The 22,552-nt window shown below is 45.1% G+C and overlaps 1 protein-coding gene across 5 annotated transcripts in view; it reads right to left on the bottom strand.

Annotated features, from left to right (window-relative positions):
* SPTBN1 (spectrin beta, non-erythrocytic 1) overlaps window positions 1–22,552 on the bottom strand; it is a 344,310-nt gene that overhangs the window by 83,509 nt on the left and 238,249 nt on the right. For all 5 annotated transcript variants that reach the window (XM_082249276.1, XM_082249278.1, XM_082249279.1 and 2 more), the window contains 8 exons: window positions 20,488–20,600; window positions 15,278–15,465; window positions 11,606–11,723; window positions 6,430–6,588; window positions 5,424–5,726; window positions 3,218–3,371; window positions 861–1,731; window positions 623–760 (listed from right to left, as the gene is read on the bottom strand). In XM_082249276.1, the coding sequence (XP_082105402.1) occupies window positions 623–760; window positions 861–1,731; window positions 3,218–3,371; window positions 5,424–5,726; window positions 6,430–6,588; window positions 11,606–11,723; window positions 15,278–15,465; window positions 20,488–20,600 (2,044 nt within the window). The remainder of the gene's footprint in view (window positions 1–622; window positions 761–860; window positions 1,732–3,217; window positions 3,372–5,423; window positions 5,727–6,429; window positions 6,589–11,605; window positions 11,724–15,277; window positions 15,466–20,487; window positions 20,601–22,552) is intronic.

The following is a 22,552-nucleotide window of genomic DNA, read 5'->3' as shown; positions in this document are numbered from 1 at the left end:
ATAAGAACATAGAACCAGTGGTGTATTTTGGTTTTGTGCTGCCCTAGGCAAGACTAAAATTGGGCGCCCTCCCCATGTAAATTTTCCCCACTCCTTTTTAAACGGATGTGTCTTCCTCCAAAATTGAAGGACTACAAGTCCCAGCATGAACCCCTGAGAGGGGGGTGGGTGAGGGAGGGAGAGAGAGGGGGATGAAAGAGAGAGGGGTTGGGTAAGGGAGGGAGAGAGAGGGGGGAAGAGAGAGAGGGGGTGAGAGGGGGGGATGAGAGAAAGAGAGAGTGGGGGATGAGAGAGAGAGAGGGGGAATTGAAGAGAGAGAGGGATGAGAGAGAGAGGGGGGGATATGAGAGTGGGGGGGAGTCTCAGGTGGTGGGGGTGGCTTTTTTGCTGCCCCCTGCAAAGTGCTGCCCTAGGCCTGGGCCTTGTTGGCCTAGGCCAAAATACAGCACTGCATAGAACATAAGGCAAATTGCCTCTTCTATGTGTTCGGCAAAGCTGCCCAATGCAAAAGGGCGTTGAATGGGCGCTAAAATCTAGACTAAAGGGAAAGTTTACAACCCATAAAAAAAAACACATACATATATAATTTTTTTTTTTTTTTAGGGAAGACTTCAAAGCTTACCTTGTGTTCAGTTTCTCTTGCTGTGCTTTGATTTCAGTCTCGCTCGGATGTCCACTGTGAATCAACTGACGAGCAATCTGATTAACAACAGCCACTCGTGATGCCTGGTTGTTCATTTCTGGCTCTAGGCTTTCAAATCTAAAAAATAAAAAAAACAAAATGTGCAGTTGATAATCATATTCTTGTATTCTGCCCATCCAGAGAGCAGACCAAGTGGCAGGAATGACACTATGATTACCTATGCTGAACAACCTCCAGGTCTTCTAGCTTCTCTGGGATTTGCAGATGGTTCAACCACTGCTCCTTCTCAACAATCCAAAGTTCACAGGCGTCAGCTTCACTAAACATTTTGTACAGTGTGAGGGCGTCCTGCAATGCCTGTTTCCGAAGTCGCGTGAGCTCAGCTAGTTCCTTGTATCTTTCCTCGATTCCGGACAATCTGCTCTGCACTTCATTCGATTCAAACTGTTCCTGGGGAAGGGCAGCAGCTTGTTCATGTAGAGCATCAATAGTGGATCTGTAACTTGCAATTTCTTCAGCTACATCCTTGTGTTTCTTGACTAGAGACTGAGTAGAAAATTCATCATGTCCAACATCATTACTGGACACTATCTTCAAGATATCCAACATCCAAGCATCAATATCATCTGCATCTGCCTGGAATTGGTGGAAACTTGATGTTTCTTCCAGGTGTTTCTTGCGATAGGCTGACAGCTGTTCAAGGTTAGCCCATTGCTCCTGTATATCCTTGATTCTTTCCCTGATCTTCTCAGATCCAAAGTGCTCCTCTGCAATCATCTCCTCTCCTTCCTTGATGGTCTGGAGTAAGTGACCACTTCGCCCGCTCATTTCATCTTCAAAAGCTTTGTGTTTAGACAGTAGACGGATGACACTGGTCAAATCCTTCCCATAGTCATCGGAAGACAGGATCTGCTCTTTTTCTCGAATCCATCCTTCCTCTTCCGCCATCTCCCAGAAAAACTTCCAAAGCCGCCTAGACTCTTCCAAACGTGCACGGCGTTCAGCTGCCAGTTGACACAGCTCCTGGTAGCAGAATTCCATGTGGGCAACGCGGTCCCGGATGATTTGTGGATCACACGGCTTGTAACCTTTGTGAAGGGCAGAGAAAAGATTAAGAAAAATGAGTTTTCCTTTGAATCATAAGTGTAAGACTTCCAATTAATTTTACATCCAATAAACAGAAGTTAATTTGCATAATAACTTCAATTACTATTCCTAAAAGAATTGTATTCCTAATTTAACCACTTCTCCCTGGGTGGACGTCATATGACGTCCGTAAACTTTGCGGGGGTATACCGGGATGATGCCTCGTGGTTTAGAGCCGACGGTTGACTCGGGAGCCGCTCGATCGTTACCCGGGGGGCGGGAGGGGACGCCCCCACGCCCCCCCCCCCCCCCCCCTCCTGCCACCTTCCATGGCTTTTACCGGCTGGATGGAGTCCCGATCAATGCCGGAAACGGCTTCGATCGGGTCTCCGATGACGTAACCCGGAGGCGGCATCCATGATGTCACTTCCAGGTTAGTGTGCTGCAAAAGGCGGCAAATTTGAAAAACGGCTGTATGCAAAAACGCCGTTTTCGTCGTTTTGCATACAGCCAAGTGTAGTGGAGGGGTCTAGGGTCTTTTAGACCCTCGATCTCTCCATAAAGTGTACCTGTCACTGCATATTGCTGTCACAAGGGATGTTTACATTGCTTGTGACAGCAATAAAAGTGATCAGATTTTTTTTTTTTTTTTTTAAACTGTAATAAAGTTAAAAAAATAAATAAAATAAATGGGAAAAAATGTGCTCGCGCACAAAAAAAAACGTATACGGAAGTTGAGCCGCAAATTAAATCGCTGTTCAAACCACACATGTGAGGTATCGCCGCGATCGCCAGAGCGTGAGCAATAATTAAAAAAAAAGAGCTACACTCTAACTCTAAACTGGTAACCGTTAAATACATTTAAAGCGTCGCCTATTAAGATCTCTATTGACCGTAGTTTGTCGCCATCCCACGGGGGGGGCGCAATTTTAAACCGTAACATGTTGGGTATCTATTTACTCGGCGTGACATCATCTTTCACAATATACAAAAAAAAAAATGGGCTAACTTTACTGTTTAGTATTTTTTAAATGCAGTGAAATGTGATTTTTCAAAATTTTTCCAAAAAAATGGCGTTTTAAAGACCGCTGCGCAAATATCGCGTGACAAAAAATATTGCAATGACCGCCATTTTATTCTCCAGAGTCTTTGCTAAAAAAAATATATATATAATGTTTGGGGGTTCTAAGTAGTTTTCTAGGGAAAAATACTGATTTTAACTTGTAAACAAAAAGTGTCCGAAATAGGCCTGGTGGGTAAGTGGTTAAGATAGTGAACAGTCATTTACATTCCACTGGCCATCTGGGCACCAAGAACAACTAGTTTATAGCAAAGATGCAGCATCACAAAACACATTGACGCATGCACACTTTTAGTGCCTACTATAGGTCTACACCTAGGTTTGCTGTATATCACTATGTATAACAATATTTTTTAATTGTCTGCCAACATTAGGCTGTATTGAAAATACATTTTTTTTTTTTTTACCTTCCCCTCCTGCAGCAAATCTCTGAGCTGATGCATTAACGGCACGTACTCTCTCTGCCTGAATGGAAATGTCAGCCTCCACAAGAGCATGCTTCTGTAACAAGTCCTCCACTCCCAGCAAGTGTTTCCCATAATCCTGAGACAACAGAAGCACCTGCAAAAAAGAACCAAAAAAATCATCTTCTGAGCAGGTACAAACATCTTAAAGTGGACGCATAGGTGCCTAGGCCTGAAAGTTTTATCTCTTTTTTGGGAGTCATAAGGTACTTTTGCTTCTGACTGCTAGTCTCAAAGTGGTTGTAAAGGCTAAGGGTTCTTTCACACGGGGCAGACTGTATTTTGATCCGCTCCGGCACTTTTTCTTTTTTTTTTTAACGGACACGGATGACACTTGTGTCATCCGGTCCGTATATCATCCCATCCGTTTGCGGATGATATACCGACATAATGTATAACTACGGGATTGCGGATGTCAGCGGATGACACCGCTGACATCCGATTTTGCGTCCTTTCCGTTTTTTAAACGGAAGAAAAATAGGGCTCTGTTCCGTTCCAAAAAGGAAACAGAACTGAAAGGACGCAAATCAGATGTCAGCGGATGGTCTTCTGCTGACATCCGCAATCCCATTGACATGCATTAGGTCCGTATATCATCCGCAAACGGATGGGATGATATACGGACATACGGACCGCCCGTGTGAAAGGACTCTATGGGTTTTTTACCTTAATGCATTCTATGCATTAAAGTGAAAAACCTTCTGTGTTGCATGTGTCCCCTCAGCCCCCCCCCCTTATACTTACCTGAGCCCGATCCAAAGATGTACAACACTTGAGCAATAGCTCTCGTGGCTCTGCCCCTTATCACTTCACAGACTGATAGCAGCAGGCACCATTGGCTCCTACTGCTGTCAATCGAATTCTGTGATGCGAGAGCGGGTGGCAGGAGGGAAATGCCCAGTGTCAATGGATGCAGACAAGGCGGCTTGGGAGCGAGCCCACACGAGTGCCCTCATGGGAAGCGGCTGCCCCTGGGGGCACTGGGCAGAGAGGAGGAGCGCCGGGGGGGTCAAAAGAGGAGGATAGGGGCTGCTTTGTGCAAAACCAATGCACAGAACAGGTAAGTATGACATGTTTGTTATTTTAAAAGAAAAAACCTGAAGGTTTAATGTTACTTTAAGACAGTAGTCCTCAACTCCGGTCCCACTAATAGGCCAGGTCTGCAAGATAACTAAATTACATCACAGGTGATCTCATTTGCTGCTCAGTGATTGTAGTATTCTAGTCTGCATCTCCCCAAGGTAATACTTAAAATCTGGCCTGTTTGTGGGCCCCGAGGACCGGAGTTGAGGACCCCTGCTTTAAGAGATTCTGAGTCAAATTGGGTGATCACTAGGGAACTGCTCACGGTTCTCCTTGTTGGAGGTTCTAACATAAGAAAGACAATGACTGCCTCTACCAACATGGCCTCCTCCAAACAGAGACAGTGCAGAATATTGCATAGTAAGGCAGGTCCATAGACGGTTCGAATCTGGGCTGGTTCAGCAGGAATCAATCAACTTGTGTAAAACCAGCCTGCTAGATTCAGTAGCGATGATCGCTAGCAGCTGCTATAGCTGCTAGAAAATATTCACAGCCTTCTTCCAGCTGGGACGGCTTCTCCTGCCCAACCCTGCATTGGGAGCAGACAATTGCACGGCAAGAGGGATTACCCTCAGCACTGTCATGTTGATAGGGGAATTGTGCAAATTCGCACCACCTATGGCCAGTAAATGGGGAAAAAGCTGCAGTGAGGGAACAGGCAATGTCGGTGAGTAGTCCTTTGCCCTCTTGTCTGCTTCTTTTGGGCACAGCTTCCAGATTAAATTCCTCTTTAAAACAGGTGTACACTGTAAGCCCTTCCGACCAGCTTTATTTTCATTCTTTTGATGACCACAATGGACAGCAAACTTTAAATGGGCCCCTTAGAGCTATGGTCCTTGTGTTACTAATGAGTGATTGTCTTGGACAATCAGTTTTCATAGCATGTGAAACACAGCAGCGTGATAACAAAAAGATGTTAGAGGGCAATGCAGTCCAATGTGTTATACTAGTAATAAAAATGTATACATAGATTTGGCCAGGTATATCATATGAATGTATATTCTATATATTGCTAACTAGGAATGCAAATTATCAGCAGTGATCTTTGTCCTGGAGACATATGTACCTTCATTTCGTCCATCCAGTCCATAATGTAAAGCATCTCTTGGAAAACCTTCTGCAGCCCAAGGTTCATTTCTAGGCGCAGTCGCCGTGCCCGCAGCAGCTCCAGAAGGTATTCCCAGAGTCGGATGACATTGTCCTTTCGGGCTGTGATTCGTTTTATGTCATGGTAGTTTTCAGTTTCCAGTTCTCGTGCCACAGCCACTACAGCCTGAACACGCTCTTCATAGGCTGCAATGTCCGTTTCGATGGCTTCATGTTTCTTTGTGGCGGCTTCTACAGCAGGAAGGTCAAACCCGAAGTTATCCTGTAATATGAAGAGAAAGAATAAAGCATTACCACATTCTGCCAGACACCGCTTCACAGTTGGATGGTAGAAGTGAAGGTCACAATAATGGACCACATCCATGAAAGAAAAAATGAGAACACATCCATATAAAAACATTCCTATTTTGGAGGTCATCCCATCGTTGCCCATCTAGTGAACCTATTAATTATTTTCAGCTGTTTTGGTGTAAATGAAATTAACAACCCCCTCTGCTGCTTAACTGACCAAATCAATATCCCAGGAGTTGACTTGATGCTATACTCTGATTAAAAAGTGTTCCTTTAATTTTTTTGAGCAGTGTATATGAACTGCTGCGCAAATTGTCAGCACTATATAAGGAACTGTAATAAATACATTATGGGGCATTGTTGGGAGTTGGGGCTCTCTTTCGTTTAAGTCACTCAAAATATTAATGCTTAAAGCAAACAGCAGGACAGTGAAATGATTTAAAGTGAATTGAATTTACTTAGGTTTGACAAAATGTTGAAAAAATTGGATGGAAATCAAAGTCTGTTGAAGTTTTATTACCCCCTAACACACTTGAGTACAAAGTACAGCTCTGACTCCATACAATATGGGAAACCTTTGGTCCCTGCAATTTTCCTTCCTGTCCTGAAAAGCAGGCACAGTTCTGTAAGCGCCAGCAGTGACGATGGCACTGTATGAAGCCCTTGGCTCATACCTGAGACACCAGGCGCTGGTTCTCACTCAGCCAAGTCTCTCTCATAGCTGCCTTGCGATCAAATCTGCGTGCAAGTTGTTCCAGTTTTTCCTGTCGGATCAGTTCATTTCGCAGTGCCAGTTCTCTCTCGTGTTCGGCTTTTTCCAGTCGTTCCCAGGCCTGGACACAGGAAGGAAAATAATATTTTCAGTAGGAGATTAGGAAACTTATCTAGAGTAACTTGAATCACTTGCTGCATTACTGTAGACTATGTAAAGTGCCAGTTATTACATAATGGAGATTATTTCTCTTTTAGTTATGCTGCTCAATATCATCATAAAATGTATTCACACCTCTCTCTAGACACAAGACTTACACAATAACTCTAGGTAAAATACCCTATATTTACCGAAAACTACTAATATTTTGGGTTAACACTTTCCATTGATGACTTTATTAAATTAGCAAAGTAATAATTAGCATAGCACTAAGGAGGACCAAGCAGAGCTACATCCTCAGGCCACATTCCGCCATACATGTCTAGAACTGTAATTTACTCAAAGCGAACTACCACTTATTCCCAGTTGGGAAAAAGTTACATATGTTGGGCATACATTCCTTTTTTACGGTCCTGCAACGGGCCACCTTCCTGCCGTCTTGGGTTCCCCCCACGGTGGCGGACTACCAGAGCCCAATCGCAAGTGCAACCTTTGCAACCCTGGTAGTTCCGCCACTGGTGTCAGTAGTTTTTTTTATATTTGTTGCTTTAGTTTTTTATTTATTTTTTTTTTTTTAACATTTTATTTAATTTAAATTGGGGGGCTTTGGTTAAATATCAGGGGACACAGTTAACTATGCCCCAGCTAAGAATAAACAAAACCGAGTCAGTGATCAGTGCCGATCACTGACTCTATTCATTAAGTCATAACACATTTACCGGCTCCTTCCCGGCTCTCCATCCTGACAGATCCCTCGCAGCCGGCGATAGGGGGAAACCTGGCAGTGCTGCGGGGGGGGGGGGGGGCAAGGGAAGGACACAGGAGCAGAGGACAGTGATAGGGAGGCAGCGGCATGTGGAAGAACCGATGCCCTCACTTTACCTCCAGCAGCCGCTGAATGTCTACGGGAGGAGAAGCAGACATTCAGCGGCTACATGGAGGGATCGGTTCCTCTATATGCCACCACCCTCCTATCCAGGTATACAGGGGCACTGGTGACCCCTTGTACATACACTCCTGCTCCAAACCTATAATGCTGCTTAAAGTGGTTGTAAGGTCAGAAGGGTTTTTTTTTTTTTTTTTATTACTTACTGCATTCTATGCATGAAGATAAAAAAAACATCTTTGTGCAGCAGCCCCCATAATACTTGCCTGAGCCACATCTCAATCCAGCGATGTGCAGGACTGCCTTGGCCATCTGCTCTCCCTTCTGATTGGCTAAGACAAAGAAGCAGCACCATTGGCTCCTGCTGCTGTCAATTAAAGTCAGTTAGCCAATCAGGGGGAAAAGGGGATGGGGCCGAACCGCAGCTCAGGTGCCCCCATAGCAAGCTGCTTGCTGTGGGGGAACTCAACAGGAGGGAGGAGCCAGGAGCACCGAAGTGGAACCCGAGAAGAGGAGGATCTGGGCTGCCCAGTGCAAAACCACTGCACCAATATAATGTTTTTTTTTTCTTTTCTTTAAAAATAGCAAACAAGACTTCACTTTAAACTTAAATTAAATTATCAGAGATGGTGGTGTAGATTTCATATTTTCTTTTTTTTTTTTCAACTGAAAACTTATGGAAAGCTTCCATGATTGCCACATTTATGGCCAACATAATGAAATTAGTTAAAGTGGAGGTTCACCCCAAAGAAGAAGTTCCGCTCTATGGACTCGTTCCCCGCTCCTCTTGAACAATTAGCACTTTTGAGGAGTGGGGGGGGAGCACAGGTACCCGATTTTGGCAGGTATCCGCTTCCCACTTCCATTCCGAGCGCAGCTTAGAAACTGAAGTTTTCCTCCCTCCCCCCTGCAGTCAGTGCACATGCGCAGTGGGCACCCGGCTATAAAGCTGCAAGTGGTCACGGCCAGGAGCCCATAGTGAAGATGCCGGCGCCAGGGATCGAAGACAGCGGGTGAGACCAACTGGGGTGAGCACACCGCTGGATCGTGGGACAGGTGAGTGGCTGTTTTTTAAAAGTCAACAGCTACAGTTATTGTAGATGCTGACTTATTTTTTCCACAAGTGACTGGAACTCCCCTTTAATGGTCACAGCTGATCTGACATACCAACAGATGCAGTTCAGGGTAAGATGCATCACTGCAGGACACAAAAGGGACAAAGGGATTGGTGGGGGGGGGGCACCCACAGCAGCCAGCTTGGGGCACACTATTCCACACACCCAGAAGTGTAGAATTGAATGTGTTCTGAGAGCTTTGCTATAGCAAACAGACCAACATATAGATATAATGCATTCTCCATTCTACACAGGTAACCACCCCCTGGGTCGTTGTTTTGACAATGATTAGCTTAAAGCCCCATACACACGTACCAATTGTCAGCCGTAAATATTCGGCCGACGACCAATCGGCCGATTGTAGGCTTGTTAGTATGATGCTTCCGACAGCCGACAGCGCATTTTCTGCTGAACAAAATCTGTCGTGCAGACTTCAAAATTTTTGTTGGCCGTCAACAGAACGGCCGATTGTTCGCCAGTCAGTACAGATTTCGGCCGACAGACAGCAGATTAACAAGACTGGGCATGCTCAGAAAAGAAAAAAAGACAAGGAAAGTTAACCATCACATGACATCACTTCTGCAGTCGGCTGTTGTTGGCCGACAAAATTCGTGTGCAGTCTTTTGCAGTTTTCAACAGACACGACAGCCCTGGACAAAAGACGGCCGATCGTTCGGCCGACGATCAGTACGTGTGTACGGGGCTTTACTCCCTCTGAATCCTGGCTTTCAGACTGTTCAGTTCTTAGAGGAAAGCTGTACTCACTCCCAAAAAATGCATGATACTCCAGTTTTCTTAAAAGGAGAAGTAGCTCATTGGCCCCTCCGTCTCCTGCAGATCACAGCAGTGCACTTTGTTCTGCACTCCTGTAACCCGTATTCAGCCAACAGTGGGCTAAAGCTCACTGTCAGCTGACATCACTCAGCCGGTCCAGGCTCCGGAGGAACCCCAACTTTAATATTGGCATCCACCCAGAAACCTGAGCAGCAGCTGGCTCAGCCTCTCCCAGCAGAGACTGAACCAGCAGCTCCCACCCACTTCCCAGCCCCGAGCTCAACTAAGGGGTTTAAGGGGCATAGCGTAGCGCTCATTAGCGCCCTCGTAGTCCATTGCAGCTCAATAGCTGACCATACGGAGCAAAAAACCAGAGGACGTGTCTGCAGGAGCCTGACGTTGCACCAGTAATCCACAGATCACAGACGCAATGCTTTGCAGGCTCCTGTTTAAAACAATAATAAATGCACACTTTTTATTTTAATTTTTTAAAGTTCTTTTAATAAACGTGAACTGAGCCTTAAATTTGTGCTTGATGCAGCTAAAAGATCAGAAACTACTAGCTAGAGATTCTTTTTTTATTTTAGCAACACTTGGAAAGTTATTCATGCATAACAGCCAACCATGTATAAAAGAGATTTACTCAGTAACTTTTCCTTCTAGAAATGCTTATTTGCAAATAGTTTCCATTATTGCTAAAGAAAATTTCCAAACCTATGCAAAAGCACAAGTTAAAACTACCTAGCATTAAAAAAAGTCAAACTTCAACTTTGATCAGTTTTAGCAGTGCTGAAGACAACATTCCCTTCAAAATAAAAGTTCCTTAAAGTGGTTGTAAACCCTTACATATACCCAGTGAAGTGACTAGCCTCAGGGGATGCACAGAGATTAAACAGATTCTCCTATGTAAGTTGTACCCGTTTACCTGCAGTCTTCTATACATCTTTTCAAAATGGTGAATTTAAGCTTGTCTGAGGTTCATAAAAAAGGGGATGGAGAGCTAAAATTACACTGTGCAAAGCTCAGTGAGGAGATCCTCTGAGAGCTGATTTGAGGGAAGACACCCCCCGCCCCCCCCTTCACACAGCTCACAGGAACAGAGCAAAGGCTTTCAATCTGCTGGAGCTCCTCCCATCACCATTTTCTCTTGGTGTCAGGAAAAAATGTCAGAAGTGATTCATGCTGATAACAGAGGAACAAAGTAGCAGACAGAAATGACACTAGCGCTCTTAGTGCCGATTCACACTGATCCGACTTGTCAGGCGACTTGGTCGCCTGACAAGTAGCTTCCAATGCGGTGCAATGGAACCATTCTAATCAGAGCAACTCAAGTCACTCCGACTTAGATAAAGGTTCCTGCACTATTCGGAGCGACTTGCATTGACTTCCATTATGAGAAGTCGTTGCAAGCCGCGCCGAATTCGCGCTGCACGGGCGACTTCATTAGTCGCCCGAAGTCGGGCGACTGAGTCGAATCAGTATGAACCGACACTTAATTGAGACAAGTACACATTATAGAGGGATATGCTTTGTTCATATTTCATATATGAGGTTTACAACCACTTTAACCCAGGTGCACTATTGTATGGTGTACGGTGTACTAAAGGTCCAAACGAGAAACAGAACATTGAATGCAGTTCTGATCTGCCAGTAAACTAAGCCTGCATGGTAATCTGTATTAGACCTGTTAAAGCGGTAGTAAACTCCACTTTTTAACTTCTACTTAAAGGTAAGCCAATAATAAGGCTTACCTGTAGGGTACAGTTAATATCTCCTAACCTTGCACAGTTTAGGAGATTTTAATATGTGTAGCAGCAGGTGATGTCAGCAGGTGGGACACTCGAGTGTGACGTCCATGCTGTACTTCTATCGTGACTCCGGCGCGCATTTGCAAGGGTGACGTCATTGTGCCTCAGCCATTCAAACAGCCTGAGCCCACGAACCCGGAAGGAGGACCAGGTAAAGATGGAATCCCTGTCCGCTGTGACCGCGTGCTTCTAATGGGATCCACTTTATGTCTGTCATAATGTGCTAGTATGCATACTAGCACACTATATTAACCTGCGGGGGGGGGGGGGGGGCAGTTTTTTTTTCCTCCTACAGTTTACTACAGCTTTAACAATACAAGACCAGAATTGTAACAATACAGATTATGATTTTGTTCTTATTTAGTGAGATCACTGGAACACATTGCAATAACTTACCTTATTAATATCTGAGATGAGCTTGCCCTCTCTTGGCATGTATACCTTTTGGTTGTTTGCACGCATCTTACTCTGAATTGTAAAGAGCAACACTTCCAAGTTTCCTTTTTCTGTAAATCTAGAGACACAAAGGAAGAACACGGTTACCTGTGTAATATGTTCCAAGGTAAACACAGCTGCACAATTGTGTAATTGCAGGGGGCTGATTGATAAAAATGAAGCAAAGAAAGGGGAAACAGTTTGCACTAAGCAGCCAGTTGTAGAAAAGAAAAAGGCTCAACTAAAAGGCCACTGAAAGCTGATTTATATTTTCTGTGCAAAAACACCTGTACTAGGGATTTTCCATTTTCAGAAGCCAAGTATTGGGGTGCAATAAGCTCTTTCTGGCAGTAACAATGTGTTATAGGACCATCTAACCACAACTGTGCGATTCTGGCCTGTAATTCCCAACTCCATCCATCTATCAGGGATTGGTTTGCGGTCTTGTGTCCCATTGAAGAGATTTCCCTTCACCTCCTGTCCTGGAGATGCAATAGGAAAAGTGAAAAGTATTCCATCTGCCCATAATTGCGCATTGGAAGAGTTAAGCCTCGTACACACGTAACGATTATCGACCAACCGATCGGCCGTCTTTTGTCCAGTGTTGTTGTGTTGGTTGAAATGTGCTCTAGACTGCACACAAATTTTCTCGGCCAACAACAACCAACTTCAGAAGTGATGTCATGTGCTGGTTTACTTTCCGTGTGTTTTTTCTTCTCTGAGCATGCCCAGTCTTGCTCATCTGACTTTTGTTGGCCGAAATCTGTACTAACTGACGGAAAATCGGCCGTTCTGTTGACGGCCAACAAAAATTTTATAGCATGCACACCAGATTTTGTTCGGCCGAAAAGTCGGAGTTGGTTGTCGGAAGCATCATACTAACAAGCCGACAATCGGCCGATCGGACGTTGGCCGAAAATTCACGGCCAACAATCGTTGCGTGTGTACGAGACATTACTCTTTTTTCTTGCTCTGATGATTTCCCCACACTCTATCTCAGTGACAATGGTCACTAGAGGAAAAATATTCCCAATGGTAACTCGGACAGAAATAAACACTTGTCAAAAGGGTCAACAGCCGGCCATACACTAAGGTTTCTCTAGTTCAGCACTGTGGACTGAACCAGAGAAATCATTCGATCCCCCCCACACACACAAAACAGTGTGCATGGAGGTCTCTCCTCCGCCGATTTTTTTTTTTTCCTGACAGCAGGCACCCGCAGCTGTCAGAATACCTGGACCCAGGCTGTATCTTAAAGGATGAAGCCACTGTTAGGCTGATGACTTTAAAGTGATTTTTTTTTTTTTATCTTAATGCATTAAGACAGGGGTGTCAAACTCAATTTCATTGCGGGCCGCATCAGCATTATGGTTGCCCTCAAAGGGCCAGTTGTATCTGTAAGATTAGATGTCCACAGCACCCCACGCCCCCCCTTTCACTCTTACATGAGAGGTCAAGAGCCCCCCCACCATCAAAGGGCCAGAGTCACCCACCCTTCCTTACATCACAATGCACCCCCTTACCTTGTGCTACTGCCAGGAAGAAGATGTGGGTGGATCTGGGAAGAAGAATGTGCAAGGTCTGGAGGATGGCTGGAGTCAGCTTCCAGAGACTGCTGAAATCAGGGGAGGCGGAGGCAGAGACAAGGTGGTGTTGTGGCTGCACAGAGAGGTGCAGGATCTGTAGGAGGAGTTCTGCCCTCCTCTCTGCTGCAGACTGCTGAGAAGGGGGGGGGGGTGGGCAAAGACAAGCCTTTCTGCAGCTGCACAGAGAAGCGCAGGCTCTGGCAAAGGAGTTCTATCCTCTCTGCTGCCCACTATAGAGACAAGGTGGGGGCAGAGACAAGGGGTGTGCCGCAGCTGCAGGAGAGGTACAAGGGCCATATGAAATGGCCTGGGGGGCCGCATTCGGCCCGCAGGCCTTGTGTTTGACACCTGTGCATTAAGATTAAAAAAAAAAAAAAATTCTGTGTGCAGCAATCCCCCTCATACTTACCTGAGCCCCATCTCCATCTAGCGATGTTGCAGAAGAGACTGGGCTGCCCAGGACTCTCCCTTCTCATTGACAGACAGCAGCGGACAGTCATTGGCTCCTGCTGCTGTCAAAGTCAGTGAGCCAATGAGGAGAGAAAGGGGACGGGGCCAGGCCACGGCTCCATGTTGGAATGGACACAGGGAGCTGTGAATTGGCTCAGGTGCCCCCTTAGCAAGCTGCTTGCTGTGGGTGCACTCAACAGGAGGGAGGGGAAAGGAGCACCGAAGAGGGACCCGAGAAGAGGAGGATCTGGGCTGCTCTGTGGAAAACCACTTCACAGAGCAGGTAGGTATGACAGGTTTGCTATTTTTAATTAAATAAAAAAAAAAAAAAAAGCGAGACTTTAGTATCATTTTGGGTTTGAAGGTTGTGGGGCAGATGCCAACAGGGACACCCACAGCTCAAATTTTAGTTGTTTAAGAACTGGCTGAAATGTGTATGGCAAGTGTACCCTTCTCTACCATCCAAAAAGTTTTGCCTTTACATAAACTTTAAAGCTTAACTCTGGCAATTTTCTTTTTTTACGTTGCAGTGGGCTGTGCCTGCACTGCATGGGTTGCCTGCTCGTTTTTGTCAAGGAGTGAACACTGAGCCTATACTCACCTAATCCTGAGCTGGTCTTTGGGCATGATGACGTCAGGAACTGTTCACCGCACAAGACCACTGGACCATGCGGGGGGGTAGGGTTTGGGGGAGCCGTAGGGACAGGTCTTATGCTAGGACAGGGGTCTCCAAACTGCGGCCCGAGGGCCAGATCTGGCCCCTTGCTAGTCTTTTCCTACTATTCCTCCTACTGATATGAGGCACTATTCTTAAAATTCTTCCACCGATACCAATGATGGGATACTATTCCCCCTACTAATAGGGGCACTGCTCCTTTCTCCTATTGACCATCAAACCTGAGGCCATATTTATTCTCATTGATGCCGAGCCCGGGACATTTACTGCCCCTGCGGGCCACAATCCGGCCCTCCTAAAGTCTGAAGGATAATAAACTGGCCCTTTATTTAAAATATTAGGAGACCCCTGTGCTAGGAGAATCAGAGGATTAGGGGACTATATCTCGGCTCTCAGAACTCCTACACAAAAACAAGCAGTTTAACCATAAAGTGCAGGCACAGCCCCACTACATGGGGAAAAAAATTGCCTGGACTTCAGCTTTAAAAGTCACAAATGAAGGGAACTGTTTAATGTACACTTACCTGTAATGAGAGAACTATAGAGACTGCCACTATCTACTGAAAATACTATTTGCCTGGCTGTGTCTGGCTTCCATATTTCAAAGACACATTGCCACAAGTATACAATGTAGGAATGGCAGCCTGCATAATTCTTTAATGACAGGTGTACTATCAAGGTCACTTGCTTTCTACAGGACAGAAAAACACTACCCATATATTTTCTGGGTATTTACCACAGATGTGATGTCACGAAAGACATATAGGTCCTAGCTATAAAAAAAAAAAAAAAATATATTGATTTTTTTTATATACTTTTGATGACTAACTACACATTTCAGTGACACGGTGACAACTTAAGTCCAGCAGATAACATTTACACTCTCCCTCCCTTCATCTTAAGTCCTCTATGTCCTCTTACTTTGGTGGTTTTTCCACAGTGCGGTAGGTGTTGAAAGCTTGAAGCTGCTGCTGCACACCGACCAGTGAGTTGGCAAATTTCCGATTGTTCAGGATGATAATGGTTTGTTCAATCCACTCCAGGAGGTCAGAGGCCAGGGATTCATACTTCTCAATCATTTTCTCAGTTTCGATGGCATTCTCAAGAACCTACAAATACAAAGTTATATTTTTGGTAAACTCAATCAATGAATCCAAACTCTGCAAGGTGAGATGACGTGCACTGCATTGACACAATTTCAGACCAACTACCAGCAAGAACAAGTCCTTACATTTAAAGAGCACCTGTCATTTCAGATACATCATCGCAGCACCAGCCATCCCATTACAGTAAATGGGACTGTCGTTGAGTCAACAGCAGGTCAGAGGAGGAGCCGCTGCGGGACAGAGATGACAGCTGCTCTTTAAAAATGATGATTTAAATCGAGTTGATTTCAATCAAATCCAAGCTGTCAGTTATACCGTAAAGCATGTATCCAGGGGGGATACATTTGTATTTCAAGCCTCATTCTTCTGGATTATTACTAAACTGGACACTTACAGTATATTTTACAAGGCAAATTAAAAGATATATGGACTAATCTGCACACCAGGGGAATTCAACATCCCCCCTCCCCCCGTATGAGGGTTAGGCTTAATAAAAGCATGGATCCATGTAAGAACCTGTGGTAGAAAGGGGAAATGTTAAATTGCCTTGGCTTGCAGATTAGTCCACATATCATATTGTCACAACACGGGTGTCCAGTTTGTCATGAATCCATACGAATGCCAAATTGGGAGCAGCGGCTGTGTTCGCGCAGCCACTGCGTCCCGACTGACAAGATTGGGACTGCCTGCACAGAAATACATGGAACACTTGTGTATGAAAAACGCAGCATTCACATGAGTGGACCCTTAAAGCGGAGTTCCACTTAAAAGTGGAACTTCTGCTTATCTGTCTCCTCCCCCCTCTGGTCCCACAATTGGCACCTTTCAGGGGGGAGGGAGCTTCACGGCCGGGTTCCCTGACCGGCAATGGCAGCACCCGACAGCCGATGGAAATATCGGCTGCGGTGCTGACATTGTTGGACTCCAGGACAGGTAAGTGTCCTAATATTAAAAGTCAGCAGCTACAGTATGTGTAGCTGCTGACTTAATTTTATTTTTTTTGGGGGGGGGGGGGGTGGAACTGCGCTTTAAGTTCACATGTGTAAAAGAGACCTAAAACAAAAGCCAGCTCTTTATGATTAGCCTGCAAGATGATTCGGACATCCAATTCCATGTGAATGAATAGGTTCAGCTGGGGCATGCCATCATACACTTTATTTTCAGAATTTCCACTTTCTTGGTTGACAACCAATTAAACTGAGCAAACAAGCAAAGCCCAGTCAGCCTTGACACCATGTACAGTGTAACCCATATCTCTGACTGGTCTCCAGGCAGACTAGCCACAGTTCATAACGCACCACTGCCATCTTTAGGTTTTAGGATCTTCTCTCAGGAAAAACCATCATATGTTTTGCTTGATTTTAAAGCTTAATTCCAGGTACAGATTTTCTTTTGCATACCTACATAGATCCAGCTTGCTGCACAGTGAATGCAAGAGCTCACTTGCTTGGCATGGTCACCAAAGAACAATTTGCATTCTCTTAGTAAATAAGCAAGGTGTGTTCTACTTGGACAAGGTGGAGTTTGTGATGTCACCACCCTACCAAGCTGTACCAATGTAACTACCAAAACTATCAATACCTGGAATTCAGCGTCAACATTTTTATATATAAGCTTTGTAACTAAAAGAAATGCTGAATTATGGGAAGCCTCCACTCAATGTTGATCAACTAGCCTCAGAAGCTTACCATTTGCTTTAGGAGATCATAAGCATTCTCTAGAATAGTGGTCTCCAAACTGTGGCCCCATGTGCCAGATGTGGCCCTTAGCTTCCCTTTACCCAGCCCTTGGGGCCATATTCCTCCCACAGACATCAGTGATGGGGCAATATTCCCCCCACTGATACTAACAGAGGGACACCATTCCTCCCACTGACAATAATGCTGGGGCACCATTCCTCCCAGTGACACCAACAATGGGGCACTATTCCTCCTATTGACACCAACAATGGGGCACTAAACCTCCCACTGACAATAATGCTGGGGCACTATTCTTCCCACCGATACCAACAATGGGGCACTATTACTCCCACTGACACCAATGATGGGTCACATTTCCCTTCCACTAATACTAACAATGGGGCACCATTCCTTTCACAGACACCAATGATGGGGCATCATTTTTCCCACAGACACTAAAAATGGGGCATCATTTTTCCCACAGACACTAAAAATGGGGCACCATTTCTCCCACAGGCACCAGAGATGGGGCACCATTTCTCCCACAGGCACCAAAGATGGGGCACCATTCCTCCCACAGGCACCAATGATGGGCATCATTCCTCCCACAGGCTCCAATGATGGGGCACCATTCCTCCCACAGGCACCAATGATGGGGGCACCATTCCTCCCACAGGCACCAATGATGGGGGCACCATTTCTCCCACAGGCACCAATGATGGGGGCACCATTTCTCCCACAGGCACCAATGATGGGGGCACCATTCCTCCCACAGGCACCAATGATGGGGGCACCATTCCTCCCACAGGCACCAATGATGGGGGCACCATTCCTCCCACAGGCACCAATGATGGGGGCACCATTCCTCCCACAGGCACCGATAATGGGGCACCATTCCTCCCACAGGCACCAATGATGGGGCACTATTCCTCCCACTGGCACCAATGATGGGGCACCATTCCTCCCACAGACACCAATGATTGGGGCACCATTGCTCCCACAGACACCAATGATCAGGCACCATTCCTACCACAGACACCAATGACCAGGCACCATTCCTACCACAGACACCAATAATGGGGCGCCATTCCTCCCACAGACACCAATGATGGGGAACCATTCCTCCCAGTGATGGCAACAATAGGCCACTATTTCTTCCAATTAAACCAATAACTGGGCACTGTTTACCCCCACTGACCACCAAGTCTGAGGCATTGTTTACTCCCACTGACACTGGGTCATTTTCTACTCACACTGGCCACAGTCTGCCCCCCCAAACCTGAAGGACAGTAAACTGGCCCTATGTTTAGAACATTTGGAGACCCCTGCTCTAGATGGCTGAAAAGCTTGTTTCCATATAATTACAAAGGCGGCTTTCAAAAGTTTATGCAGGCTCTTCTAGTTCACCTTTAAGTTGGACTTTCAGCACAAAGGATCAACATGACAGAGAGCTACACTTTAAATTGAGTACCACACTTTTTATGCCTGGTACTCATTTGCATTTACTGATAATGTCATAGGTCACCAGATACTCTGAGACTCGCATCCCTGGGTGCAATGCGAAAAAAACCCCACTATTTAACTCTGGTGCTTCTCGCAAACTGCATGTAATTCAAAGTACATTGAACTGAGCAAAGTCTCAGTGACTATTGACTTATGGTTGAAGAAATCGGACCCTCTGTGCCAAGGAACACTATGCATAGGAGGTCTTGCAGGCTAAAAACAGTGAGGAGTTTACTTTAAAGCAAAAGTAGAAGAGCACCATTCTAAAAAAAATAAATAAAAAAATAACAAAAAATAAAAAAAGGGGGTCAATCGATCCAAAATGCATGTTTGGGTATTTGAAGGTGAGCTTAATTTCCCAAGGTGGTTGTATACTTCTCAAGGACTACAGAGATCCTGCAAATGACTACAGAGATCCTGCAAAGGACTACAGAGATCCTGCAAAGGACTACAGAGATCCTGCAAAGGACTACAGAGATCCTGCAAAGGACTACAGAGATCCTGCAAAGGACTACAGAGATCCTGCAAAGGACTACAGAGATCCTGCAAAGGACTACAGAGATCCTGCAAAGGACTACAGAGATCCTGCAAAGGACTACAGAGATCCTGCAAAGGACTACAGAGATCCTGCAAAGGACTACAGAGATCCTGCAAAGGACTACAGAGATCCTGCAAGGGACTACAGAGATCCTGCAAGGGACTACAGAGATCCTGCAAGGGACTACAGAGATCCTGCAAGGGACTACAGAGATCATGCAAGGGACTACAGAGATCATGCAAGGGACTACAGAGATCCTGCAAGGGACTACAGAGATCCTGCAAAGGACTACAGAGATCCTGCAAGGGACTACAGAGATCCTGCAAGGGACTACAGAGATCCTGCAAGGGACTACAGAGATCCTGCAAAGGACTACAGAGATCCTGCAAAGGACTACAGAGATCCTGCAAAGGACTACAGAGATCCTGCAAAGGACTACAGAGATCCTGCAAAGGACTACAGAGATCCTGCAAAGGACTACAGAGATCCTGCAAAGGACTACAGAGATCCTGCAAAGGACTACAGAGATCCTGCAAAGGACTACAGAGATCCTGCAAAGGACTACAGAGATCCTGCAAAGGACTACAGAGATCCTGCAAAGGACTACAGAGATCCTGCAAGGGACTACAGAGATCCTGCAAGGGACTACAGAGATCCTGCAAGGGACTACAGAGATCATGCAAGGGACTACAGAGATCATGCAAGGGACTACAGAGATCATGCAAGGGACTACAGAGATCATGCAAGGGACTACAGAGATCCTGCAAGGGACTACAGAGATCCTGCAAGGGACTACAGAGATCCTGCAAGGGACTACAGAGATCATGCAAAGGACTACAGAGATCTTGCACCAGAGTTCAATATAAGTAATGTCTTAACAAGAAAGGATGTAGCAGGGGTACGACTGAAAACTCCCACTTTAAATGAATAGGACAGAGGAGAAAAAGCCAAGGATGTTTTTCAGCACATCAGCATCTATCCACAACCAAAATATGTATTTTGGATATCTGAAATATCCCTTTAATTACAATAAGACTAAAGCTGGCCATACATTATACAATTTTCTTATTCAATTTCCTTTAGATTTACCTTTAACTATGTAACGCAAGGGCCTGCCTGATTATATAAAAATTGAAAATGTTTAGGTTTGACCCCATATTACATGGTTTTGGTAAATCTAAAGGAAATACAAGAAAATAGTATGTATGGCCACCCAAATTTTAGGAATGGGTAACACTGACTCAAATTAAATCTTGAAGTGAGCCTAGGTAGTCAAAGTTTACACTGTTAATGCTTCCTACATACTTTTCCAATACGTTTTCCTTCCACGGCCAGTGCCTTCATCTTTGAGAAGTAATGATAATATGTGACAACATAAGTAATGATGGACTTTTCATCTGGATGGTCCACGCTGATGTCTAAATAGAAAATAAAAGAAAGAGTTACGTCAGAAATGTAATGCCAAAACAATATTTGGTGGAAGTTAATGTTTATGGATCCACTGGGCATTTGTGGTGCATGAGGATATCTATATGGGCAGGGCCAGTCATTTATGGCTGCCTTAAAATAGAACAATAAGCAAAACTTATTTTTTTTTCCCTTTTTGGATAGAGTAATGGAGGCTTATAATCCCCTGTACATTTATCTTTGTCCCATTGGGGAGATTTACCGTCACTTCCTGTCCCATAGCCAAAATAGGAAGGGAGATCAAAATCGCTGCAATAAGGAAATTCCCTGGGGACCCCCAGGTTCCCAGAACGAATGTCTCCATTGAAAGATTTCCCCTCTATTACTTTTCTGGGGACAAACCAAAACTAGGGTTTTCTTTTACTTTCACTTTCGATGATCTAAGTAAACAGAACAAATAGAGAGGGCGAATCTCCCTAACGGGGGCAGAGGTAGCAATAAAAACCTAATAGGTGTTTTAATCCATCTACACTCTATCCAAAATAAAAAAAAAAGTTTTGCCTTTAGTTATACTTTAAAGCCGAACTCCAGATTTAATTTAACTTTAAATAATTTATTTGGGCTGAGCTTGTCCAGTTGAACTATTTCCTTAACTAATACGTGTGCCTGCTGAAGCGCTGTATAATCTGTGACATCAGCTACATACAGTATACAAGTGCTCTGCTCTGGCAGCGGTGCAGGGACTTCGCCATTCAAAAGCAGCCTTGCATTAGTAAGGATGAATTGAAGGCCTCCTCCAAATGGGGTGAGGTGGAGAAATGGGTAGGCTGACACATTTCAGCCCCATAGGCCTTATTCATTGCGAGCACATTTGGCTTTGAATTTGCAGGATGGAGGAATACCCCCTCCCCCAGCCGAGACATTGTATTCGGACAGTGCCACCCGCCACCATCAGAATACACTGATCATCGGCTGCAGCCAAACAAATCAATAGAAAATTTCCCAACATGCCCTTCGACAGAAGTTGATTAAACAATCTATTTCTGTCAAGTATTTGAGCTCACGCAAGTATCTAAACAAGGCCGGCTGAATTTCAATCAGTGTATGGCCAACTCTAGGCTCTGCCAGAGAAGTGAGACCCTACTAGAGTAAACAGTAAGAGTATAGCCTACATCTATAAAAACTAAGATGGCTGCAAAAACAAATATAAAACACAAACATTGTGTGTTTTAATGTGCATATTTTTTGAGCAAGCGGATGACAGGTCCATATCCGCCCTGCTATGTAGAGTGGATACGGACACAGCCCGCTCTCCTCTATGGGGAGGTCAGATGGACACGGACTGATTGTCCCATCTCTATCTGACTGACATTCGATCCGGTGTACGGATGGGGAACTCTTCCCCATCCGTCTGTTTTTAGCTGATCAGATGCCAGCGGGTGTCTGCGGACATCCGCTACTCCATAGAGCGCTATGGATGGTCCGATTGGGCCTGCCTGATAGTCTGACAGTCGGACCCGATCAGTCCATCAATGTGAAAGGGGCCTTAAAGCTGAGCCTTAAGCAAACCTCTAAATACATCAATTAAATAAATATAGGACACCTATTTTACTTGCTAAAAGAATTGTATTTCCGTCCATTCAGTCTTAAACAGCTTTACAAACAGCACAGTCCTGTCTGGTAGGGCAGGAGAACGGATTTTCCTCTGCTTCACATCAGTTACACTTACAGATCTCCTTCCGAAGCCCAAATCCCAACCTGTGACTGGATAGTGAAAGAAGTAGTGGCAAACGAATGAGCTCATTTCTATCACTATGCTCTCTCCCCCTTATCAGCGTGCCCTTGCACAAGTGACCGGCACCTTTTAAAATGCCAGGTTGGGTCACACTTGCCTGAAATATATAGCCAGTGGTAAAACATGTAGAGACTTCCTACTGCCTGTATGTACCCAATTTTAGCCCAA

Source organism: Pelophylax lessonae, assembly GCF_965119305.1.
Source record: "Pelophylax lessonae genome assembly, chromosome: 3".
NCBI classification, from domain to species: Eukaryota; Metazoa; Chordata; class Amphibia; order Anura; family Ranidae; genus Pelophylax; species Pelophylax lessonae.
This window is presented reverse-complemented; position numbering and strand designations above follow the sequence as displayed.